This window comes from Mobula birostris, chromosome 22 (genome assembly GCF_030028105.1).
Source record: "Mobula birostris isolate sMobBir1 chromosome 22, sMobBir1.hap1, whole genome shotgun sequence".
NCBI classification, from domain to species: Eukaryota; Metazoa; Chordata; class Chondrichthyes; order Myliobatiformes; family Myliobatidae; genus Mobula; species Mobula birostris.
Window position 1 is genome coordinate 26,589,268 of NC_092391.1, and position 27,312 is coordinate 26,616,579.

The 27,312-nt window shown below is 43.0% G+C and overlaps 1 protein-coding gene across 4 annotated transcripts; it reads right to left on the reverse strand.

Annotated features, from left to right (window-relative positions):
* Positions 1 to 21: 21 nt before the first annotated feature.
* On the reverse strand, positions 22 to 27,109 carry inpp5e (inositol polyphosphate-5-phosphatase E). Of its 4 annotated transcripts, none has more exons than XM_072240421.1 (12): positions 26,988 to 27,109; positions 13,251 to 13,369; positions 11,336 to 12,382; positions 9,950 to 10,073; positions 9,389 to 9,450; positions 8,576 to 8,700; positions 7,381 to 7,500; positions 4,419 to 4,526; positions 3,596 to 3,757; positions 3,137 to 3,252; positions 749 to 885; positions 22 to 450 (listed from the first exon to the last, which is right to left on the reverse strand). In XM_072240421.1, exons 3-12 carry the CDS (start codon positions 12,148 to 12,150, stop codon positions 321 to 323), a joined length of 1,899 nt encoding a protein of 632 aa, XP_072096522.1. In that variant the 5' UTR covers positions 12,151 to 12,382; positions 13,251 to 13,369; positions 26,988 to 27,109; the 3' UTR covers positions 22 to 320. The 4 variants fall into 4 exon arrangements, with proteins under 4 accessions (XP_072096522.1, XP_072096520.1, XP_072096521.1 ...); XM_072240419.1 differs by having other exon boundaries at positions 9,353 to 9,450; XM_072240420.1 differs by lacking the exon at positions 26,988 to 27,109 and adding an exon at positions 26,714 to 26,967 and having other exon boundaries at positions 9,353 to 9,450.
* Positions 27,110 to 27,312: the final 203 nt, after the last annotated feature.

Here is a 27,312-nt window from a genome sequence, read left to right on the forward strand (position 1 = left end):
CTTAGAAATAACACGAAGCAATTTTATCAAGTCCAACATATGTTTTTTTTAATTTAATGTCTGAAACATTTCCAATGTATTGTAAATACAAAAATATAAAAAACAAGGCGGCAATGATCATAGATTAATGTGTACACACAGCTACTACTTATAACCAGGTTGCATGGCATCCTTGCCCACACTATCCTTTGTCCATGGCATTGCACTTGCGGTTGGCTGGTCTGCAGCAAGGGCTTTGGTAAAGTGCGAGGTCAGGCCCGAGTCCAGTACCTCCATCCCATTGCAGATTAAGGAAGCTTCCTGCTTAGCTGGTAGTTGTGTCAGGTGACACTACAGATAGTGCTGTTCTTCTGGTTCCATAAAGCACCTTGTTTCTGCCCCTTGAGGAACCGCCTCCTTATTCCCTCCAAGTAAATATCTCTGTAAAACTGACCGGCACACAGCGGGATGCTGAAGGAGCAAAGCAGACACATTTAATGCAAACAATAAAAACATTTTACTTCACATACTCCTGATACCCAATTCTTTTTCACTCAAAGTCTCTACAGCCAGTTCTCTTCCTGCATCATAGCCCTTAAAGTGCTCCCTGTTCTCCATAGAAGGTGGCTATTAAGAGCCCAGTAAAGGACAAAGACATAGATTGTGAACAGAACTCTCAAGGTGACCTCCCTCATTTAGGATTTTATAAGACCACAAGGAATGTTGATCAAGACGGAGGAGTAAATGGGTGGAAGCGTCAATGTCTTACTTATCTCTTCCTGGTCGGATCCTGACTTGATAGAAGCAGTAAACAGGCCTGTGGTCTGAGGTTTTAATGGAGTTGCAGGAGCCATACTTAACCACAAGAATGTCGCCTTTCTGCCGACTCTTGCACACGATTCTATCCTGTAAGATGTGAGGATTAAGGTCAAAGTTGCTGCCTTTTGTATTTCATAACAATATAGAGATCTCACTGGAAAGTATAAGATTAGCTTTATTTGTCATATATAAATCAACATACACAGTGAATACACTGTTTGTGTCAAAGTCCAAGATTGTGCTGGGGGCAGCCCGAGGTGTTGCCATAGCATCCGTACAACTTACTAACTAATGCGTACATCTTTGGAATGTGGGAGGAAACCAGAGGACCCAGAAGGAACCCACGTGATCACAGGGACATTGCACATTGTCCTGTTAATACAGTGTTCAGAAAACCTGTTTAAACACCTGTAATTTCCCAACAAGTTTGAAAATATTTTGTTTTCAACTTACACTTCTGAATTATCCAGCATCATACTGCTGATCATAAGTTGCTGTATTAAAAAATATCTAATCCTGCCTCTGGTTCATTGAATGTCACTTTTAAATATGCCACCTCTCCTCCCGTGGAAAGCCTTCCTCATGTAATTCAATCTACAGTGGATTCCGGTTAATTAGGATACATCGGGACTAGTACACTTTGGCTGAATTAAGCAGCTACCTCAATTAGCTGGTTTCATGGAAATATAGTTTAGAAAGGTACGTTTATTATCAAAGAATGTATAAATTATATATATAACCTTGAGATTTGCTTGCTCACAGGTAACCACAAAGCAAGAAATCAAAAAGAACCCTATTAAAAAGAAGAAAAAAATAAAAGACCAACACTCGATGTGCAAGAAAGAAAAAAAATACATATCATGCAAACAACAGCATTCCAAACCAAAACTGAGCCCTCAGATCTGAACCCCGCCCGAAGCCTTACATATCAGTTCATCATATTAGCAGCACGAAGCACAGCAGCCAGGGCAGTCTGCAAAGCCTTAGAGTCACAGAGATGACTATCGCGGAGAATGAGCAAAATTGGCTCGTCCCGACCATCACCTTGTCCTTTCAGTGTATCTGGACCAGTGTTTAAATTGACCAAACAACAGAACAGTGAAAGTCTCTGGCGCCCTGGAGAGAGGAATGAAGTTTGCAGAGAACAAGCGAAATTGGCTCTCGCCTCTGATTTGGGCAGGCGTTTAAATTGCCAACAAAACGAATTGTATATTGCACCAGGACCTGGGTGCTGCTGCTGCAATAGGTTCTGGGTTGAGACCCCGCCACCCACTGACTCGCTCCAGGCCCAGACTTCATTGCCCAGCCCGACACTGCTCTCAAGCTCTTCAAATCAGTTTGGCGCCCAGAGCGATCCAAACTCACTCCCAGGCCAGCTGTCCACCTGCAACAATTCTGCATTACACCATCTCAGCTCACCCCCCAAATTCACCTCACCGTCGCTCACCTCTTCACTGTTTGTGGAGATAATTTAACACAATTCACCTTAGAAAAGGTATTTTTATTGATGTTTATAGTCAGATTTCTTAGCTTTTTGACTACCAGGAAGCTGACGCACATGTTCAGTAGTAACCAGAACATTCAAGATATTTGTCTCTACCTTCAAATTCTTCTAGTTCCTAACTTCAAGTAGTGAAATCACCTCATTTTCACAGTCGGCTGTTTTCTAGCATCTCCAAGCCTGAATGCTTGAAACCACAGTGAGCAAAGCAGTTCTGAATTGTCTTACTGCTTATTTCTCGATAACTATCTGTGACAAAAATTGCTACTTTTTGAACATGTGCACAGAACTGATGTTATTTAAAAACTGTTTGTTCTAAGCACGGTGTAGTGTTTTAATGGCCACAGAAGTGCCACCAGTTAGTAACTCTTTTGGTGGCATAGCAGTTAGCACAAAGCTATTACAGCTCGGGGCATCAGAGTTCAATTCCAGTATCCCCTGGAAGGAATTTCTGTACATCGTCCCCATGAAATGCACAATGTTCCTCAGGTGTTCCGGTTTCCTCCCACAGCCCAAACATATGCCGAGTAGTTCAGTCAGACTTTGTAAATTGCCCTGTGATCGGGGTTGCTGAGGCAGTGCGGCTTGAAGGGCCAGAAAGGTCTACTCTGTGCTGTCTCTCTAAATAAATAAATGCAGTGGATAAATAGATAGTGTCTTGGCCCAATTAACTGAAATCTACTGTATATTGAGAACTTTTAATTGAATCACCCTTTAATGTTTTCTGGTGATAAGAATCATCTCAGCTGACCAGAATAACAAAATCAGGAAGACTGGCAACAGAGGGGACGCCAAAACTCTAACTGCTACAGAAATAAACTCCTGCTGATTCTTTACCGTATAAGATGGAGTCCTTTTCTTTGCACTGCTGTCGTACACATCAGATCCGAGGTCAAATTTGTAGGTGGGAGGAAAATTTATTTCGGCTTCTTTGAACCCTTTGAAAACAGAGCCTGTGGAACGAGGAAAAATCAGGTAAGTGAGCTTCAAAGGTCTTTAATAATAGTACACCTCTAGTACATAGGACATGTACTGAAAAAGCTGCAGGAGCAGCAGATGACAGATCATCTTGTTAACAATACCTCGCTTCACATACAAAAACAAGTGAGGTACTGGAGACTGCTGATTGCTCTGGATTGTGTACCACATTCAGTTTGTGGCTTTGGAACGCTCACTCTAATAACAGACAGTGCCTATTTGTTTCCTGTAAATGCAGAGACCATGGAATCCATAGCCATGAGTGGCCCACCTCTGCTGCCTACCCCAAGTTGGTGGAAGGTTCACAATTCATCCTACCTTCCTGTAGTTTCTTGGTCAGCTCGTCATAATGGAGAATAGAGCAGAGATTATCCTTGGTGCTGCTGTGCAGAAGCTCATCGATCACTGCTCGCTTTACATCTAGCCGGAAGTTGAAGTCACCAAACCAGAAAACATTGTCAAACCGGGTGGTCACATCATCTGGAACAAGTGAAAAGTTAAAAAGAAATAAGAAAAATCTTTACTTTTGGAGTCAGCTTGGTTCAGAGGCAACACACGCAATAAACCCCAGACATTCAAGCCCCATTCCACTCTCTGTCTATGCTGTTACCGACAAGGCCCTGTATTTATTTCTGCCAGGTAAAATATTAAAACTGCAACATCATTTGCTCTCAGATGGAGGCAAGTGATCAAGAGGATTGTGCAAAACGGAGGGACTTCCTCTGTTGTGTCCAATACCAGAAATCATTTTGCTCATTCGTTTTTTATCTTTCTCTACACAATTCTAACAAATTAATGCATTACAGTATGATGATAGGAAAAAGGTACAAGGATGCTTGCTTTCTCAGGGCCACCGCTGTTACCTGTTCTCTAATGCTTCAGTGAGCTGAGTTGTTTGGAAAACGGTACAAGAAAGGTGTTGGTGTGGTCCTGGTTTTTTCACTTTGTTTATGAGATTCTAGATTGGCAGAATGTTCTGGAAAAGTAGTCTGTCAGGAGGTTGACCAAGAGAGGTAGACCAGTGAGCTGAGATGAGTGTATGCATACATCCACTGATGTTCCAACAAGACCCACTGGATTAGTCCAGCTGACTTTATACTCCATTCTGCAAATAGTTTTTTCTTTAAATGCCAATACTCACTTGGCTCAGACCTGTAGCAGTTAGTGTCGGGGACAATCCTTGGCAGTGCAAGAGCTTCTATTGTTTTATTATAGTCCTGCATCCTCTCATTAACCTTCCCTGGCCCGGCTGTAAGAGAGAGAGAGAGGGAGAGGGAGAGGGAGAGGGAGAGATTAAAACTGAGTGTGATGTGCTCAGTACTTCACTTAGCCATACTTTCAACTAATTTAGTTAAGTTCAAAGGTTTGCACTACAGGTACACCTAAAAATAAGGTATAACCCCAGCAGAAACAGCTTTCATAAAGAAAGCAAATTAGCCCATAACCAACACAACAGATTGCATTCGTACCACAGAACTATGAAAGGTTGCAGCCAATTATATAGCTATAAAGGTGATTCCAAGAACATCACCATGTGAATGCCAAGTACCAGGCTGAAGGATCAGAAATGCTAAATGGTTGAACCATCTCAGTTTCCTCTTGCAATACTCACCATGGCAGAAGCCAGTTCAATTCAATACACACAATATAAAGAACACCCTAGAACAGTGGACACAACAAAAGCTCGGGGATCACACAACTTAGAACATAGAACAGCACAGGAACATCAGCAAGGTAACACAAAGAATCATCACCAATGCAATCAAGTGACACTAATACATAACCCACTCACTAGTGCCCAGTTTGGATTTCACAAGGAACATGAGATTTTAGACCGAATCACAGCTTTGGTCCAAGCATGGAACAAAAAGATGAAGTTCAGAAGTAAGGTGAAACTTCTGCACCGGACAAGACAATATTTGACTGTATTGTTTCAAGAGGCCCGACAATAAATAAAATCAATGATACCAAAGAGGGGAAAAGACATTCCAATAGTTGGAATCGTCTCTTGCAAACATGCAAAATAGCTCTGGTTGTTTGGAATCAATCTCAGCCTGCAGAATATCACTTCCTAACTGGAAGACCACAATCTGTGGATTGGTGATAACATCTCCTCACTGACAATCAACACTGATGCACCTTGGGTGTGTGCTAAGCTCACTGCTCTACTCTCCATATACCCATGACTGTGTGGCTAGGCATAGCTCAAATACCATCTATAAATTTGCTGACGATACAACCACTGTTGATACAATCTCAGGTGGTGACGAGAGGGTGTACAGGAGTGAGATATGCCAACTAGTGGAGTGGTGCCGCAGCAACAACCTGGCACTCAATGTCAGTAAGACGAAAGAGCTGATTGTGGAATTCTGGAAGGGTAAGATGAGGAACACATACCAATCCTCATAGAGGGATCAGAAGTGGAGAGAGTGAGCAGTTTCAAGATCTCTTGATCTAACCTGGTCCCAATACATCGATGCAGTTATAAAAAAGGCAAGACAGCGGCTATACTTTATTAGGAGTTTGAAGAGATTTGGTATGTCAACAAATACACTTAAAAACTTCTATATATGTACTGTGGAGAGCATTCTGACAGGCTGCATCACTGTCTGGTATTGGGTCTATTTCATTGGACTGAAAAAAACTGCAGAGGACTGTAAATGCAGTCGCTCAATCTTGGGCACTAGCCTACAAAGTACCCGGAACTTCTTCAAGGAGCCGTGTCTCAAAGAGGCAGTGTCCATTATTAAGGACCTCCAGCACCCAGGGCATGCCCTTTTCTCACTGTTACCATCAGGTAGGAGGCACAGAAGCCTGAAGTCACACACTCAGCGATTCAGGAACAGATTCTTCCCCTCTGCCATCCGATTCCTAAATGGACGTTGAACCCTTGGACACTACCTCACTTTTTTTTTTAATATATAGTATTTCTGTTTTTTGCATGATTTTTAATCTATTCAATATACATATACTGTATAAAGTATACAGAATAAGAATAAATAAGTAAACATTTTATTTTTTCTTCTTATGTACTGTATTGAACAGCTGCTGCTAAGTTAACAAATTTCCCATCACATGCCGGTAAAAATAAACCTGAATCTAAATGAATATCACTGCAGGGGTTCCCCAGGGTTAGTGCCCTAGGCCCAGTTAACTCCACCTGCTCTGTCAATGACTTTTCTTTCATCATTTAGTCAGAATGGGCCCATCTGCAGATGAACACAAAACATTCAACTTCATTTACAACTCAGCAAGAACTAGACAACATTCAGGCATGGGCTGGAAGTGCAAGTAACAATTTCACCACAAAAATGCCAGGCAAACACCATCAAAAGAGAGTCCAGTTGTTGAGTCCCCACTATCAATGTCATTGCAGGTCATTATGAACACTAAACTTAATTGAACTAGCCATGTTAGTACTGCGAGTATATAAACAGGTCAAAGGCTGGATCCCTGCAATTAGAGACTCACCTGACACCCCAAAGCCTTTTCACCATATACAAGACAAATATCAAGAGAGAAACAGAACAGCAGCACAAGAAATTGGAGGCAAGCCACAGGAAAGTAGCCTGTATGACTGGTTTCCCCTTCTACAAAATGTACTGCAGTTATTCACATGGTCCACTCTGTAAGCACCTTTCAAACCAACAACCTCTATCACCAAGGTGGTTCCTGGGAACATCACCATGAGCAGTAAGTCCCCCTTGAAATCACACAGCACCCTGACTTAGAAACACATTGCTGTTCATTCATTCTTAATTGGTTTGAACCTTCAAGCTCAATACCCAGCAGTACTGTTTGAATACTTTCACTGGCAGGTCTGAAGTGATCAAGGTAGTGATTTCCCACCACTTTCTCGTGAACCAAGGGGATGAGCACATCTTATAAAATAAATAAAAGTCTGATTGAGGATTTAGAAATACAAGCTCATACCTTCAACTCAATACCTGACTTACTCAGGTCTATTAAAAATAATGACCTGCTTGCAAGGTACAACCCCTGAGCAATGTCTTCTAATAGGCCTTTCCAATAATACACTGTAGGACCCAGCCCACGATCTGGGGTTTTTCTTCCCATATTACAACAGATGCTGAGAAACTTACAGGTAAAATGAGAAGAAATGAACAGGAAGGATGTTCCAAAAAAAGTGAATGAGATCCCCACAGCTCCCTTCGTCTTGACCTGGGAGATTATCCGAGTCGTCACAGCTGCCTGTTCCACCTCTGAGGAGGGACAAATAGGCACAATGAAAAACTACAAAGTGAATGACCTGACAGTTTTTGACCATGCACAGAACCATATCCACTCTTCAATATTGGATTGCACAGTGGAGTCAGTGACAAGTCTACACAACTCACAGCCGGTCACCCAAGAATCTACATTGTATGTAACCTGAACTCTACCTCTCAGAAATCTCCAACGAGCTCTAAACTGTGTGAAAAGTGTGTAAAATATGGGCAATCAAACTTTTGGGTCAGGAAGTCTGTATTTAGATCAAAATGAAAATATGCAACAATATTTGCTGAAGTTTCTGAAATCCCAACCCATTCATGCATAAATGCACACGTGCAGTAGTGTCAAACTATACAACATTTGTGTGGCATCATACACAATATTCTATTGCACACACAGTACAAGGCCTATAACATTACTGAAGCAAATCTCAGACAGAGGGTAAAAACCTGCTTCAGCTTATTCAGATGCGGAATAGAATCCAGAGTTCCATTAGAACCCCCAACCCACTACCAGAAGAGGCTTCAATTGTTGGTCTCAGGTTGTGCAGGAAGATCACAGTGCCATCTAAGCTGGAGGTAATCTAGTCTACAGAAAGTCATCCAGTCTAGTCCAGAGAAACTTCGTGGGCCACTTTTCTCCTTCCCATTATTATTGATCATCTACAACGAACTCTACCCACAAACCTTTTTGCCAATGTCCTACGATGTCCCTTCTGTCTGAACTACCACCATTTATTACTGCCTATTCCACCAATCCTCTCACCTCTGGCAAAATCCTCTCCCCAACCAAACCTCCATCTCTTACCCTGCACAACTGACCCTTTCCCTGACCTGCACCATGCCAACCCAATTCTCCTCCTCTGCAGTCTGCACACTGGCCAAACAAAATGACATAGACTTAATGCTTCGGGTCAAAGCTCCTTCAGCTGATTTTGTTTCAGCATGATCTGCAGAGTATTTTCAGCTTTTTCACATTAATTCAATTTGCTAGTATCCATGGTTTTTGCTTTAAAATGTTGTTTGGTACTGAGCAGGGAATGGCACTCAAATTCTCAGCACTCACCTGAACAGAACCAGATGAGGTCTCTCCTGATAAACATGGAAAGCTGCAACATTCCATGTACTGCTGAATATAGCAATACAAAGTAAGGCCCCAGAACCTCCTGCAGGCGAATATCCCACTCTCTCCTTTGCAAAGGAAAAAAAATGAAATTATATAATTCAAGGCATGAACCTGGAAAGTGGCTGTTAAGACATGGAGAAATGCAGAAACCTAGCAATGAACACCATTTCTGGCTAAATTGGGTATCCATTCCAGAGGCCTTTTCAGATGCAGAATGGAATCCAGAAACCCCAAGCCCACTTATCAGGAGATGCTTCAGTTGTTGGTCTCAGTGAGTGTACAGGGAGATCACAGTTAGCTCCAGCACCATCTAAGCTGGAGTTAGTCCGGTCTATAGAAAGGCAACACCTTGGATTAATGCTTTAACAGATATGGGGGATTTGCTGGCTAGTGGTGTAGAGGTGTCCACACTGGACTTTGAAGCAAGTGGTCCCAGGTTCAAACAGGGTCTTTGCATGCTTTCCATCTATGCTGGGTTAACGGGCAACCTAGCAACTCGGCCTTGTAAAAAAACAGGCAAATGCTCAAGAACTGGGAAGGTTGCCCCCCAATGCGCCACAAGGAGAGGATTTAAAAAGAAACAGATATGGGGGATAGATGATGAGAGCCTTTTTTGGGGGAAAGTGTGGGAGTCTGTGGAGGCAAGTGGAGGACAAAAGAGGAATTGATTAATTTGCAAGATACTGAAAAAGGCTCAAGATGCTTTGTTGCTATTACTTGTCTGGGATTCCTTCCTGAGTACCGATGACATACATGTCATGGATGTAGTGACAGTCATAGGGCAACAGCAGATCGTCCAGCGTGTCCGGGAGCTCCTGGGAAAGAGTGAAAACAACACTAGTTAAACCAGGTTTGCTTCCACTGTCGCAGAAATAAGAAGAAGCCTTCAACAATACAATACAATATAATGTTTTTCATAGGATATCCAGAGTTCTTTACAGGGAGTTCAATCTTTTACTTTTCTTTTTAAATGCTCAGATGCATATGCTTCCCAACAGGAACGTGGAGGTGGCCAAAGAAGTTGATATGGGTGCCACTTTATTGCATATCTTTAGTTATTTTACTTATCTCTGCTTCCGTAATGTCACAGGCAGCTTTACTCAATACCAGGAATATCTAGGCCCTTACCGCTTGGCAGCTGAGTGATTTGCTCAGGTGACAGGGAGATCTCATTGGGTTTCCCAAACAGCCACAAAAAAGTGGCCAGGTGAACAATTATGCTAACTGGGCTTAATGTTGTTCTATACTCAGGTTGGAAGTTCCTCATTCTGGAGGCTTTGTCTTTGCTCTCTTTCCTATGATTCAGTTGCTCACCTTCTGGCCTTGCATGTTCCATGTGGCAACAAATACTCGTATCCTTCTATCAGGAAAATAGCGATCCAATTCAGCAGCCCCCAAAAGTCCTCCATTGGTCAGGAGACTACCGTCCAGGTAACTTCTGTAGAGAGAGAGGGGGGGGAGAGGGGCATATATTAATGTGCAGATGTGGTAAAGTAGGCACTATAAATTCTCAACATTATTTGACTTTTTCAGCTTCTAGTAGTCTTTCCTGCACACCATTTGCCCTCTCATCATCACTGTAATCATCCACACTTTGATCTGTTTTCAGGATCCTAGAACAATGCAATGTCTCACCACAGCCAAGTCCTTTTCTTCTACAAAGCCCATTGCCTAACCACAAACCCATCTCTTCCCCAGCTCCTTTTAAGCTGTGTGTCCTCCTCAACTATGGGCATCTTTGCTTTCTTAATTGGAACACAAGTAGGAAAAGGATCACGGAATAGATTATCATCCTAGATAATGATAAGTTCTGTGTCTGGATCAAAAGAACCCCCTTGGTTTGTGCCAATGTGAACCTACTCCTGAAAACTATGTATTATTTTGATCAAGACAGAAGTGCAGGGTTTCTCTGGTTTAGATGAGAGTTGGGTAGTGAGGGTTGAGTTGCTGGTTAGTGCCCCAGCGAATGGAAGTGCTGTGGTGAGGTGGCAATGGAGTCCTTCCAATGATGGAAAGGACCCAGTCTCAAAGGGCAGGGCAGCAGTAAAATGACAAGCGACAAGAAAAATGAAAGATCAGAAGTGAAATGCAAAAGTAAACCAAGAAATACTAATACCAATTTGATGTTGCTCCTTTCTGCGCCTTGTGGCACATCGGGTGGCAGCCTTGCTGCTTCTTTAGCATTTTGATCTGTTTTTTCACAAGGCCGAATTGCTAGCTTGACACTCAACCCAGCACGGATGGAAAGCGTGCAAGAAGCCGGCCAGACTTGAGCTCGGGACCACTCACCTCAAAGTCCGGTGTGGATGCCACCGACCGACCGGCTTAATACTAATTTATAGACAGCAAATTCACACAATGAACATATGCTGTGTTTTGTTGGGGAATAAACACCGAATACAACATTGGGGAGCACTTCTGTCATCCTGAAAGCTAATGGTTCAAAATCTTAGATGTCTATCTCACAGAGTAGACCAGGTGCCATTTTAACAATTTATTCAAACACAGGGTCCTCTCTGCAGGGGTGTATAATCCTAGGGTTTGTTCACAAGTCACCACAGGTGATTTGAGCCTCTGAGGTGGGAATGCAACCAGTTAAGACAAAACTGAAACATCAAATCCTACACACTGTTCCCAGATAAGAGGATTTAACCCAAGTAATTCTCAAAATTTTACACCACAGTGTAGGAGATACATTACCTGTTCCGAACATCATCTAAATGGATAGGAAACAGAAGACTGCTCGAAGAAGACATGGAGAAAAAGGACTGACTGTCCTCGGTTCCTCGGGAAGGGGAATAAAAATGGTTGTGCTGGTTTGACAGCTCCTTCCCAGTCAGATGAATGTACTCTGCATAATCCAGGTCAATCCTATTACTGGTCCTTAGTGCTGGAGAATCTATATTAACAGTAATGGGAGGGAGAGGCTTGGTGTGCACCACTGGAGATAGTGTCCCTCTGGCTGACAATACCGTCTTATCACAGAAAGGTTGTTTGGGCTCGGGATCCAAGGGGTTGGGGCTATTCCTGTTCTTTGTCAAGCTGCTGGTCGACTGCCTGACATCACAGTCTTGCATGCTGCTGCTACTACTGCTACTGCTGCTGCTGCTTTTAGACAACAGCTTCTGGTAAGCCACTGTAGAGTTCTGCTGGGGAAGTGGCACGGGAGAGTATGAGAAATCCCCATAGAGAGATTTGCATGAAGAGTCAGTGTCGATTGGTTCAGATGAGCTCCCCTCACTGCCTCTGATTTTTGTCTCCCCCATGATCCGCATGCTTTCCAGTGAGTGCAGACGTTGTAACCTACTCCGCCGAGGAGGCTTTGGTTTCACCGGGGGTCTTGGGATGAAAGGCGTCTCCTCTGCTCGAAACCCATGCCCCAGCTCTTCAGGGGGATGCTTCAGAGTGTCATTATGGAATGGTGTGGACTCTTTATCATCCGGCCATATCCTGGTGTTCTCATTGGTGATCAGGTGTGCTGTATCGTGCACTGGTAGTTCAGCCTGATCACCCATTCTCACTTAAAACTTGGACTGTGCAACAAGCAAGATGTATGCATCTGGGAACTAATGACTTTCCCAGGTTGGGAATATACCCAAAGGTGCCTTGTTCCCAGAATCAATCGTCCACCTAGGTTGCTGCATCCTGTAATTCATGTGGAGGAAGGAGGAGGAAGCAGCACTACACACAGGCATAATGGAGTCCGGACTGATCTCTCAAAGCTCCAGGAACGCTGCACGACAGCACCTAAAGTTAAGCAAACAGAGCCGTCAATGGTGACATTTAGAATGCATGGAATGACATTTATGTGATGCCGTAAAGAAAACACCTTCTAGCTCAGAAGCAAGATAGGACTGAACCACGGCTTCCAGTTTGGTGACTAAATGATTTCCAGGACATTTATCAGGGAGGGGAGAGGAGATGTCATTTATGCTCATTATTTATTTATTGCTATTTATTTATTATCTGCATTTGCACAGTTTGTTTATAGTTCCTGTTCTATATATTTGTGAAGTATGCCTGCAGAAGAAGAATCTCAGAGGTGTATATGCTGACATGGATGTACTCTGATAATAAATTTTATTTTGAACTTTGATACATTCTTGTGAAATGATAAATCAAAGATCAGGATTAAATTAACAATGCATATTTCCTTGAGAGAAATTTGGAAAATTGATAAAAATCAGGAACTGGCATTAGCAAAAATGGACAAAGGATCCAGTGAGCAGATTCAATTAAATCTCTAAAGCTATGTCTTGCGGGCTTGGTAGATGAAGTTCAGTGAAATGGCAGCTAGGGTTGCTGGAAGCTTCCTGTTGCCATCCGCTGGGAGACAACAGTGTAGGTCAGGAAACACACAAGGGTTCCGGCCCGAAACGTTGACTGTACCTCTTCCGAGAGATGCTGCCTGGTCTGCTGCGTTCACCAGCAACTTTGATGTGTGTTGCTTGAATTTCCAGCATCTGCAGAATTCCTAGTGTAGCTCAGGGCTGCTTCCCACCCCACATCACATCTGCTTGTCCTCCCCACCCCCATCATATCCCAATAAATGATTTCACTTGGCAGGCGTATCCTCTTGTTGAATAGTGATACCACTTCCAGTTTCCAGACTCACCTTTTTGTCGTCTGTCCAGCATCACTCTAAGAGAAATGAAGGATATCACGGGGAGACACCCCTTCAGATGAGTTGTTATGTATGGTCATGAAAGTCACCAGACTGCTGTGTTTCAGGATCTGTTGAGAAAAAGAAAAGACTAGAAAGGATGCAGAGGAAATTCATAACGGTTGAGGGACTGTAGTCATGTGGAAACATTAAACTAAGCTGGAATTGTACTCTTTGGAGCAAAGAAGGAAAATGACTTGAAACAGAAGTGTTCAAGATCATTAAGGGTTTTGACAGGGTAGGCGGGAGGGAACGTCGACTCAGACCATGAGAGGCCTGCGTCTTACAAGGCGCAGATTGGGAGCCTGTGTGGGGCGCTACTCCTCGCACAGACACTAGAGCAATGTGTGGTTAAGTGCCTTGCTCAATGACACAAGCATGCTGCTACAGCTGAGGCTTGAACTAGCGACAGGGTAAGGAGAAAAAATATTCACTGAGAGTAGAGTTTTAAGTCAGAAAGGAGATGAGAAAACTTGTGTAACACATACAAAATGCTGGAGGAACTCAGCAGGTCAGGCAGCATCTACGGAGGCGAATAATCAGTTGACATTTCAGGCCTAAACCCTTCATCAGGACTGGAAAGAAAGGGAGAAGAAGCCAGAACAAGGTGGGGGGAGAAGAAGTACATGCTAGAAGGTGATAGGTGAAGCCTGCTGAGTGACCAAGCGGGATGAAGTAAGAAGCTGGGAAGTGATAGGTGGAAAAGGTAAAGGGCTGAAGAAGGAATCTGATAGGAGAGGAGAGGAGAGGAGAGTGGACCATTGGGGAAAGGAAAGAGGAGAAGGGTCACCAGGGGGAGCTGACAGGTAAGTGAGGAAAATAGAACAGGCCAGAGTGGGGAATTGAAGAAGAGGGATGGGGTGTGGGGGAGGGGGAGAATTACCACAAGATGCCTTCAGGTTGGAGGCTACTCAGACAGAATAGGAGGTGCTACCTGAGAGTGGCAGTAGAGGAGGCCATGAACTGACCAGTTGGAATGGGAATGGGGACTGGAATTAAAATGGTTGGACCTTCACTCCATCTGCAACAAACATGATTTTCAACAAGTGGTCCCCCAATCTACACTGGCTGTGAAATTCTAGAATCCTCTCTCAAAGGGCTTTTGTAGCTGTGGATTAGTCATAGTCATAGTCATACTTTATTGATCCCGGGGGAAATTGGTTTTCCTTACAGTTGCACCATAAATAATAAAGAGTAATAAACCATAAATAGTAATATGTAAATTATGCCAAGAAATTATGAAATAAGTCCAGGACCAACCTATTGGCTCAGGGTGTCTGACCCTCCAAGGGAGGAGTTGTAAAGTTTGATGGCCACAGGCAGGAATGACTTCCTATGACGCTCTGTGTTGCATCTCGGTGGAATGAGTCTCTGGCTGAATGTACTCCTGTGCCCAGCCAGTATATTATGTAGTGGATGGGAGACATTGACCAAGATGGCATGCAACTTGGACAGCATCCTCTTTTCAGACACCACCGTGAGAGAGTCCAGTTCCATCCCCACAATATCACCGGCCTTACGAATGAGTTTGTTGATTCTGTTGGTATCTGCTACCCTCAGCCTGCTGCCCCAGCACACAACAGTAAACATGATCGCACTGGCCACCACAGACTCGTAGAACATCCTCAGCATCGTCCGGCAGATGTTAAAGGACCTCAGTCTCCTCAGGAAATAGAGACGGCTCTGACCCTTCTTGTAGACAGCCTCAGTGTTCTTTGACCAGTCCAGATTATTGTCAATTCGTATCCCCAGGTATTTGTAATCCTCCACCATGTCCACACTGACCCCCTGGATGGAAACAGGGGTCACCGGTACCTTAGCTCTCCTCAGGTCTATCACCAGCTCCTTAGTCTTTTTCACATTAAGCTGCAGATAATTCTGCTCACACCATGTGACAAAGTTTCCTACTGTAGCCCTGTACTCAGCCTCATCTCCCTGGCTGATGCATCCAACTATGGCAGTCATCAGAAAACTTCTGAAGATGACAAGACTGTGCAGTAGTTGAAGTCCGAGGTGTAAATGGTGAAGAGAAAGGGAGACGAGACATATGCAATTCAGCTAGTTAAGTTTCTGGACAAAAATAACCTGAAGAATTAATTGATTTGAGTATCGATCATAATCAGAATCAGGTTTATTGTCAATGACGTAAGTCATGAAATCTGTTTTGTGGTAGCAGTACAGTGCAGGCATAGTGAAGTTATGAAAGTTACAATGGCATAAATTACAAAATAAATAAGCTGTTGAAAATAAGAATTGTGAGGTAGTGTTTGTGAGTTCATGGACCATTCAGAAATGTGATGGCAGAGGGGAAGATGCTGTTCCTAAAACGTTGAGTGTGTCTTCAGGGTCATGTACCTTTTCCCTGATGGTAATAATGAGAAGAGAGCATGCCCCTTTTGAAGGCATCGTCTTTTGAAGATGTCCTCGATGGTGGGGAGGCTTGTGCCCAGGATGGAGCTGGGTTGAGTCTACAACCCTTTGAAGCACCTTACAACCCTGTGCATTGGTACCTCCATACCGATGATGCAATGTGTCAAAATAAACTCCACGGTACATGAGTGGAAATTTGCTAGAGTTGTTGGTGACATACCAATCTCCTTAAACTCCTAATGAAGTATAACTACTGGTGTGTCTTCATTGTGATTACGTCAGCGTGTTGGGCCTAGGATAAATCCTCTGAGATGTTGATGCCCAGGAACTTGCAGCTGCTCACTCTTTACACTGCTGACCCCTCAAAAAGCACTGGTACATGTTCTCACAGCTTCCGCTTCCTGAAGTATACAATCAATTCTTTGATCTTTCTGACATTGAGTGCAAGGTTGTTATTGCGACACCACTCAACTAGCCAATTTATTTTGCTCTTGTACACCTCCTTGTCACCCACTGAGATTCTGCCAGCAGTAGTGTCATCAGTAAACTTATAGATGGATTTCAGCTGTGCCTCGCCACACAGTCATGAGTGTAGAGCAGTGGGCTAAGTACACATCTTTGAGGTCTGGTCATGTTGATTGTCAACGAGATGTTATCAGCAATCTGTACTGACTGTGGTCTCTCGATGAGGAAGTTAAGAATTCACTCGCAGAAGGAGGGACAGAGGCCAACGTTTCAAAGGTTTTTTGGTTAGTACTGTGACGGTGTTGAATGTCAAGCTGTATTCAATAAAGAGCAACCTGACATAGGTACTGCAGCTATCCAGCTGGTCCAAAGCCCAGTGGAGAGGCAGTGAGATTGCATCTGCTGTAGACCTGTTGTGGTGTAAGTAAATTGGAGCGGGTCCCGGCCCTTGTTCAGGCAGATGTGAATTCTAGCCATGACCATCCTCTCAAAGCACTTCATCACAAGAGATGGCAAGTCCTACCAAACGACAGCCATTGAGGCAGCTCACCCTATTCTTCTTGGGCACCAGCATGATTGATGACCTTTTGAAGGAGTTGGGCACCTCCAACTTCAACAGTGAGAGGTTGAAGATGTCATTAAACACGCCCTCCGACCGTTCTGCACAGGTTTTCAGTCCCCTGCCAGCTATGCCATGTTAAACCACATTCCCATGGTTTAATAGCATTTGGCAGGGATGGGCATTTGAGAATCCTCAGGCAAAAGGCTCCCTATTCAGAATGAATGGTGCAATGCCAGATCAATGCTCACTGGAGGACTTGACACATCCAGCTTTCATAGCATTCAAGAAGCAAACCACTTGATGCAGACGAGTACTAATGACTGCTACACATTATCCCTGTCTCCAAGCAGGAGGACAATTCACAACACCCATTACCAACACATAAGGCACTTCACACTGTTACAGACAAGCCGTGCACTCCTGCTACTTCATTTCATTACTTAACAATCACTCAATTTGATTACTTACTCGTTGTTGATATGCTGATAGAATAATCCAAGGATTGTAAGAAAATTTGATCTGTAAATTTGCATATTGTATAAAATTAGGAGAGTTGTTGTAAAGAGGAAGTTTATTGTAGATTACAAGGGGATCTTGATCAATTAGGGAAAGTGGGCCAAGGGGTGGCAAATGGATTTCAACACAGCTAAGTGTGAGGTGATGTAGTTTGGAAAATTAAACCAATGTAGGACTTATAAAATGAATGTTACGGCACAAAGGAGTTTAATGGAACAGTGGGACCGTGGAGTACAAGTGTATAATACATTGAAAGCAGCATCTCAGGTAGATAGGGTGGCAAAAAATTGCATTTTGCAGGGTGGTAAAAGGCCCTAATTGGCTAGGGCGCTGAGTGTGGGAGTTGAGAATATTATGTTGCAGTTGTACAAGTTGCTAGTGACAGCACACTTCAACTACTGTCTATACCTTTGATCACCCTGTTATAGGAAAGATTGGTTAAATTGAAAAGAACAGAACCAGAGTGTATACGAAGAGATTGGTGAGGTTAGGTCTTTAATCCTTGCAATGTAGCAGAATTCGAAAATGTTTAAAATTATGATCGGCATAGATAAGGCTTATGGTAACAGTCTTTCCCCAGGGTAGTGGGGACCAAAACTAGAAGGCATAGAGTTAGGGTGAGAGTGGAAAGATTTAAAAGGGACCTGAGGGGCAACTTTTTCATGCAGAGGGTGAAGAGCATACAGAACAAGCTGACAGATGAAGTGGTTGAGGCAGCCTGAACTGATGTCTCTTTCTATTCCAATGTCTATTCTTGGTTACCTACATGATTAGAGGGTACCACCATGCCAAATTACAATAAGCATCATCACAGCCAATCCTTCCTTTGGCTCGTTCATGCATTCACAGTAGGTGTGACATCCTAATGTCTTCACAAACTACATGAACATAGAGACTGCTACAGATCCCAGCTAGTAGCTCCCAGCTAGTAACTTCATCCAGAACTGCTCAGGTCATAGCACTGGGATCAAAGCTGTTTATTCAATCATCCTTACTTATTGATCAACCGGGAGGATTCAGAAAACATTATTAACTATTCATTCATAAATACACCTCAGCTATCAATAATAAGAAAATAACTTAATCCGTTTCTTAAGCATCACCAAATCAGTTATTGGTTAACAAATGCTTTTGTGGTTCAAATAACATCCTTTAACTAAGGACTACAGGATGGAATATGAGAATGGTTTGGTCAATGTAAAAAAAAAGAGAAAAAAGCCTTATTTTTCCAATTTTTTTGAACAAACATTGTAAAACCTGTTCCTTTAAACATTCCCCAGCACAGGTAAATGACTTTACCTTTAAGCTACAGAAACTAGAAAGGAATCAGGGTATACAGAAAGAGAATGGGAAAGTGTAATTGAACCAAAGGATGTATTAACCAATTGTTGGTTGAATGGATGGCCTACTGGAGAGAGACTGAAAATCTAGTTGAGTAGTGCCGCAACAACTTCTCACTCAATGTCAGCAAAGCCAAAGAGACGATTACCAACTACCAGAGGAAGAAGCTGGAGATCCATGAGCCATTCATTAGGAGAATGGAGGTGAAGAGGATAAATAGCTTTAAATTCCATATTCCATTATAGCATTAACATAACAGAGGATCTGTCCTAGGATAAGGACATAAATGTCACCACAAAGAAAGCATTATCAGCACCTCTACTTTCTTAGAAGTTTGTATAGATTTTGCATGTCACCAAAAACTTTGATAAACTTCTATAGATGCATAGTAGGGAGTATCCTAATAAGTTGCATTACAGCCTGAAACAGATACACCAATTCCCAGGAATGGAAAAGGCTACACAAAGTTGTGGATATAGCCCAGTCCATTACAGGCAAAACATTCCCCACCATTGAGTACATTTACAAGGAGCACTGCTGCAAGAAAGCAGCATCTTCATCAAAGTCTCCCACCATCCAAGCCATGCCTTCTTCTCTCTATTGCCATTGAGCAGAAGGTACAGAAGAAGCCTTAAGACCCACACCACCAGGTTCAGGAACAGTTATTGCCGTACAACAATCAGGGTGCCTGAAACAGTGTGGACAACTTAATTCACTACTACTCTGAACTGATTCTATGACACTCACTTTCAAGGCCTAGTAGTTAGTAGGTTAGTAGGCAGAGAGGGTGGTGTGGCCCTGATTATGAGAAATAATATTAAATCATTAGAAAGGGATGACATAGGATTGGAAGGCGTAGAGTCTCTGTGGGTTGAGTTAAGAAATGGCAAGGGTAAAAGGACCCTAATGGCAGTTGTATACAGGCCTCCAAACAGCAGTCGGGATGTGGATTACAAATGTGACGACAAACCAAGTTATCAGAAGATTGATGCTGATGAGAGAGATAAGGGAGACAAATGGAGAAACGTTCGAAATGTTAATGAGGAGAGAGAGAGATAACGAAAAGAGACACAGTTGCGAGTATTGACAGACCAGTTGCTTTGAACTTAACTGTTTGAAGTTTGATGGACAGGCGATACCCCAGCAGGGGGATAAAAAGAACAGGTTCGCTAAGGCAACAGACACCACGAGATCACGAGATAACGAAACCCTGGAAAAGCGGTGTGCCCCCACAAGTTGGTGAAGTTTGGAGGTCTGATCGCGGGAATCGACCATAGACGCACAGGGTGAAAAGGTACGATCGGCGGGAACCTGGTGTGTGTGTCCGCCCTTGCCTGGGTGCCGGGTTCACCGCGGAAGAACGGTCGTATCCGGAACGGAGGGGTCACAGTCGATGACCACAGAAGACATTAAAAGGGTTCGCCCGAAAGCTAACTGTGAAGAACAAAGGTCTGTCTGAATCAGATTTGCCTATTATCTCTCTCTCTCCAACGGCACAACAGTGATTACTGCGAACTGTACTAAGCTGAACTGAACTCTGCGTCACTTGAGACTGATCATTTTACCCCGAGACTGATCATTTTACCCCTAGAGTGCGATAGAGTTTGCTTGATTCCTATTACCCTAGTTCTGTGTACATGTGTGTTTTATCATTGCTAACCTGTTGCATTTATATCCTTACGATTAGAGTACCGTGTTACTTATTTCTTTAATAAAACTTTCTTAGTTCCAGTAATCCAGACTCCAACTAAGTGGTCCATTTCTGCTGGTTTGGCAACCCAGTACGGGGTACGTAACACAAATTACAGCAGGAGATAGAAAAGGCATTGCAGAAGGGCAATGTCATGATAATCGTTGGGGATTTTAACATGAGAGTGCATTGTGAAAACTAGGCCAGTACTGGACCTCAACAGAGAGAATTTGTAGAATGTCTGAGGGATGGCTTTTTAGAATAGCTTGTTGTTGAGCCCACTAAGGCATCGGCTGTGCTGGATTGGGTGTTGTGCAATGATCCAGAGGTGATAAGAGAGTTTAAGATTAAGGAACCCTTAGGGAACAGTGATCACAATATGAACAAGTTCACTTTGAAATTTGAGAAGGAGAAGCTAAATTCTAATGTGTCAGTATTTCAGTGGAAGAAAGGAAATTACAAAGGCATGAGAGAGGAACTGGCCAAGGTTGACTGGAAAGGGACTCCAGAAGAAAGGACAGCAGAGCAGCAATGGCTAGTGTTTCTGCAAAAAATGAGAGAAGTGCAAGACAGATATATTCCAAATAAAAAGAAATTTTCGAATGGAAGAAGGACACTACTGTGATTGACAAGTGATGTCAGAGCCAAAGTAAAAGCAAAAGAGAGGGCATACCAGGAAGCCAAAGTTAGTGGGAAGATAGAGGATTGGGGAGATTTTAAAAACTTGCAGAAGAAAACTAAGATGGTCATTCACAAGGAAAAGATGAATTATGAGAGGAAGCTGGTGACTAATATCAAAGAAGTTACTAAAAGCTTTTTTAAGTATATAAAGGATAAAAGAGAGTCGAGGGTAGATGTAGGACCAATACAAAATGACGCTGGAGATAATGTAATGAGAGATGCAGAGATGGCAGAGGAACTGAATACATATTTTGCATCAGTCTTCACAGTGGAAGACATCTGCAGTATACCGGACATTCAAGAGTGTCAGGAAAGTGAAGTATGTGCAGTGAAAATTACGACTGAGAAGGTGCTAAGGAAACTTAATGGTCAGAGTGTGGATAAATCTCCTGGCCCTGATGGAATGCACCTTTGGGTTCTGAAGGAAGTAACTGGAGAGATTGCAGAGGCGTTAACAATGATCTTTCTAGAATCGATAGATTCTGGCATTGTACCAGATGACCCGAAAATTGTAAATGTTACTCCACTATTTAAGAAGGGTGGGAGGCAGCAGAAAGGAAACTATAGACCTGTTAGCCTGACATCAGTGGTTGGGAAGTTGTTGGAATTGATTGTTAGAGATGAGATTACGAAATACCTGGAGGCACATGACAAGATAGGCCAAAGCCAGCATGGTTTCCTGAAAGGAAAATCCTGCCTGACTAACCTACTGCAATTTTTTGAAGAAATTACAAGCAGGGTAGACAAAGGAGATGCAGTAGATGTGGTGTACTTGGATTTTCTGAAGACCTTTGACAAGGTGCCACACACGAGGCTGCTTAGCAAGATAAGAGCCCATGGAATTACAGGGAAGTTACTAACATGGGTGGAGCATTGGCTGATCGGCAGAAAACAGAGAGTGGGAATAAAGGAACCCTATTCTGGCTGGCTGCCGATTACCAGTGGAGTTCCACAGGGATCGGTGTTGGGTCTGCTGCTTTTTATGATGTATGGCAATGATTTGATGATGGGATTTATGGATTTGTGGCTAAATTTGCCGATGATACAAAGATAGGTGGAGGAGCGGGTAGTGTTGAGGAAACAGAGAGCCTGCAGAGAGAGTTAGATAGTTTAGGGCAGCGGGCCACGAACCAGTACCGGGCCGTGAGGAAACGATAGGAGTCAGCTGCACCTTTCCTCATTCCCTGTCACGCACTGTTGAACTTGAACAAAGGGTTGCCAACTGTCCCATATTTGCCGGGGCATCCCATATATTGGGCTAAATTGGTTTGTCCCGTATTTCCCCTGCTAAGGTAGAGCATTCCTATGAAATCTTTCATGCTGAAATGGCATGAAGCGAAGTAGCAATCACCATTAATTTATATGGGAAAAATTACTGAGCGTTCCCAGACCCAAAAAATAACCTAACAAATCATACCAAATAACACATAAAACCGAAAATTAATAACACTAACATATAGTAAAAGCAGGAATGATATGATAAATTCACAGCCTATATAAAGTAGAAATAATGTATGTACAGTATAGTCGGGAAGATGAAGGCAGAATCGATTTGTGGCAGAAAAAAACAGCACGTACGGTCATACATGCGCACACAGGTGCCCGCACAAGGCTTCATGGTCATGGTAGTCTTTCCTGGGGTAAAGTGTCCCGGGATTTGACTGCTACTTTTGTCCCTTATTTAGGAGTGAGAAAGTTGGCAACCCTAACTGTAAAAGACGTGTTGAGATGAGTTTAACCCTACTTGAACACCCCCCCCACCCCCAGTCAGCTCGAATACTGTCAATATTAAACCAGTCTGCGGTGTAAAAAAGGTTGGGGGTCCCCTGGTTTGGGGAATGGGCAAAGAAGTAGCAAATAAAATACAATGTTGGAAAGTGTATGGTGAATTCAAAATGCAGAGATGCAAAGGGACTTGGGAGCCCTTGTGCAGGATACCCTAAAAGGTTAACCTCTAGGCTGAATTGGTGGTGAAGAAGGCGAATGCAATGTTGGCATTCATTTCTAGAGATATTTAACATAAGAGCAGGGATGTGATGTTGAGGCTCTGTAAGGCACTCGTGAGATCAGACTTGGAGTATTGTGTGCAGTTTTGGGCTCCTTATTTTAGAAAGGATATACTGCCATTGGAGAGGGTTCAGAGAAGATTCACGAGAATGATTCCAGGAATGAAAGGGTTATTGTATGAGGAACGTCTAGCAACTCTTGGGCTGTATTCCCTGGAGTTCAGGAGAATGAGGGGAGATCTCTTAGAAACATTACAAATGTTAAAAGACCTGAACAGATTAGATATGGCAAAGTTATTTCCCATGGTAGGGGAGTCTAGGACAAGAGGGCACGACTTCAGGATTGAAGGGTGGTAAATCTGTGGAATTTGTTGCCACAAGTGACTTTGGAGGCCAAGTCACTGGGTGCATTTAAGGCAGAGATAGATAGGTTCTTGATCAGCCAGGACATCAAAGGGTATGGGGATAAGGCAGGAGAGTGGGGATGACTGGAATAATTGGATTAGCCCATGAGTGAATGGTGGAGCAACTCGATGGGCCGAATGGCCTACTACTGCTCCTATATATTATGGTCTTATGGCCTCTTTACAACTTATGTTCGCAGAGTTATTCGCAGTTTGTCTTCTTTTGTTTTTTTTTCAGTTTTTCTCTGTTTTATGTACAAACCCCATTTCCAGAAAAGTTGGGATATTTTCCAAAATGCAATAAAAACAAAAATCTGTGATATGTTAATTCACGTGAACCTTTATTTAACTGACAAAAGTACAAAGAAAAGATTTTCAATAGTTTTACTGACCAACTTAATTGTATTTTGTAAACATACACAAATTTAGAATTTGATGGCTGCAACACACTCAACAAAAGTTGGGACAGAGGCATGTTTACCTTTCCTTTTAATAACACTTTTTAATCGTTTTGGAACTAAGGATACTAATTGTAGTAGATTTACAACTGGAAATTTTGTCCATTCTTGCTTGATATAAAACTTCAGCTGCTCAACAGTCCGTGATCTCCGTTGTCTGATTCTGCTCTTCATGATGCGCCATACATTTTCAATAGGAGATAGATCTGGACTGGCAGCAGGCCAGTCAAGCACATGCACTCTGTGTCTACAAAGCCGTGCTGTTGTAGCCCGTGCAGAATGTGGTCTGGCATTGTCCTGCTGAAATAAGCATGGACGTCCCGGGAAGAGACGTCGCCTTGATGGCAACATCTGTCTCTCTAAAATCCTAATATACGCCGCAGAGTCAATGGTACCTTCACATACATGCAACTCACCCATGCCATGGGCACTGATGCACCCCCATACCATCACAGATGCTGGCTTTTGCAGCTTTCGCTGATAACAATCTGGATGGTCGTTTACATCTTTGGCATGGAGAACTCGACACCCGTTTTTTCCCAAAACTAGCTGAAATGTGGACTCATCTGACCACAGCACACTGTTCCACAGTCTTTTGGTCCATCTGAGATGAGCTCGGGCCCAGAGAACTTGCCAGCGATTCTGCATAGAGTTGATGTATGGCTTCTTCCTTGCGTAATACAGGTTCAAGTTGCATTTCTGGATGCAGCGACAGACTGTGTTGAGTGACAATGGTTTCCCGAAGTACTCCTGAGCCCAGTTGGCTATAATTGTCACAGTAGCATGACGGTTTCTTAGGCAGTGCCACCTGAGGTCTTGAAGATCACGCGCATTCAACAGTGGTTTCCGACCTTGCCCTTTACACACTGAGATGGCTCTGAATCTTTTCACAATATTATGTACTGTAGATGTTGAAAGACCTAAATTCTCTGCAATCTTGCGTTGAGAAATGTTCCTTTTGAACTAACAATTAATTTTCTCATGAATTTTGGCACAAAGGGGTCACCTGCTACCCATTAGCCTGTTTAATGTGGAGTCTTCCAAACTGGTGTTACTTGAATATTCTGTGCACTTTTCAATCTTATTTTAACTCTGTCCCAACTTTTGTTGTGTTGCAGCCATCAAATTCTAAATTTGTGTATATTTACAAAATATAATTAAGTTGGTCAGTAAAACTATAGAAAATCCTTTCTTTGTACTTTTGTCAGTTAAATAAAGGCTCATGTAAATTAACATATCACAGATTTTTGTTTTTAATTGCATTTTGGAAAATATCCCAACTTTTCTGGAAATGGGGTTTGTACAAATTTTCAAAAAAAACAATTGTATTTCTTTATTCCTGGAAATGCCTGCAAGAAAATGAATCCCAAGGTAGTATACGGTAGTATAATTTTACTTGGAACCATGATCTTACTGGATAACCAACCATGCTCAAATACTGATTGCTTTACTCCTGTTCCCATCCTTATGTTTCTCAGGCTACATCAAAAACACTTACACAGACCATGTGTTTCAAAATCTTCTCTTAATGTAAACGAACTGTTTTAAAGAAATACTTCCTAAGTGAGATGTTTAACAATATTGTTAACAGTGCAACATGTGAGGAACATTATCTCAGTAGGATTCTGCACACCCAGATCTGACTGAGAAACTCTTTCAGATATTCCTGGTTAACAGTTAGGGAAGATTTTCATTGCTTTTTTTATAAATGTGCTCTAAATTTTTCTCCAGTCTAGTTAATAACGGGATTGATTGGATAGTTGTTAGTGACTCTTGGGAACTCTTTATTAAATATTGCAGAGCTAAATAAAAAAGAGCTGAGATTACACTGATAATTAATTTACACGGGCATTTACATCAACAGAAGCAGACTAAATATTTCATTAATCTGAACAAGGCAATATAAAAACAAATGATTATAGCTTACTCTATAATTAATATGCAGAGAGGTTTAGAAAGGAAGCTCCAGAACTTTGAGCCTGGGAAATGGAAGCCCTGGGCCTGGGCAATTGAAATTGGGGTTGCACAGGAGGTTGGAACTGAAATAACAGAGGTGAACTCAAAGCGTTGTAAGTCCCGAAATCATAGAGTCATACACCACAGAAACGAGGCCCTTCAGCGCCATTGGTTCATGTTGACTAAGATTCCCATCTGAGCTAGCCCCATTTGACCCATAGATCTTCTGGTTGTCTTTTGTTACAGTCAAAGATTCAGCTTCTTCAATGACCCTACAAATAGTGCTGTAATTTTGACTAACCTGTTCTGTTACATATAAGACAAGAAATATTGCAGATGCTGGAAATCCAAGCAACACACGCAAAATGCTGGAGGAACTCAGCAGGCCAGGCAGCATCTATGGAAAAGACTAAACAGTCGACGTTTCGGGCAGAGACCCTCCATCAGGACCCAAAACGTCAACTGTTTACTCTTTTCCATAGATACTGCCTGGCCTGCTGAGTTCCTCCAGCATTTTGTGTGTGTTGTCTGTTACATACAAGGATTATTTTACTTCTGTATTCCAATTTAACCTCATAATCATTTGCTTCCATTATTATAAATTCCCAAATGTCTTATTTTACAATTTTATCCGCTAATTAAAAATATCACTTCTCTGCTCATCCAGCTAACCCAGAAGCTTCCCTCAGAATTTGACAGATTTCCCATCTCGATTCTCTTAAGTGGCGTTTATTTATTTTAGACCATAAACATGAAGCTTGGTGTTCAATATAAAGAATAAGCCGCTGAAAGCATCTGAATAGGGAGAATTTTATAACTGAGATGTTCTAGGAAACCAGCAAACGCATTGGGACTTGATGCAAGTAGAGGTACAGGTAGTCGGGTTCTGCATGTGCTGAGGGTAGGTGATCAAAGTCTGACCAGGAGACGAGCCAACCAGAGTTATATTTGACGTCGAGTACTGACCTGGTCCTCTGCGGCTCCCTGATGTAACTTCGCCTGAGGGAGGTTAGCAAATCTCTGGCACTTCCAGCCACGCCACCATTGTAACTGGTGAGGGGAAAAGGGGCGTATCCTGTACCGTCCCGACCCAACCAAACCCCCTGCTCCGCCTGAGGGACTGGGACACGACTGTCTGACCAGGGGGCTTGAGTCGCGGAAAAGACTTCAGCTTCAGGGTCGTTCCGGAGCCAGGGCAGCTCCCCATTGTCGGTTATCTAACGTTCACCTCACCGCTTACCTCACACACGGACTTCGGCCCTCGTACCGACTCTCGGCGCCCAGAAGTCGGAGCCATGAAACAACCCGCGGCTCTTAGCAACGCGAGCGAAGCAGCTCGGTACCTCCCGGCGCGGTGCATGCCGGGCAGACGGAGGACTCGCTGCGGAGATGTCGGGCTGTGCGCAGTGGATGCTGAGGTCGCGGTGCATTCAGGGATAGTGGAAGACCGGCTGCTGCTCTCGGAGGAATGCCCATCTTGAAGCTGAAGGCACGGAAATTGAGAAAAGCAGCTCATGTCTCAAGAAGGAACACATGCCTCTGAGGTTTATATGTCGGAAGCCTGG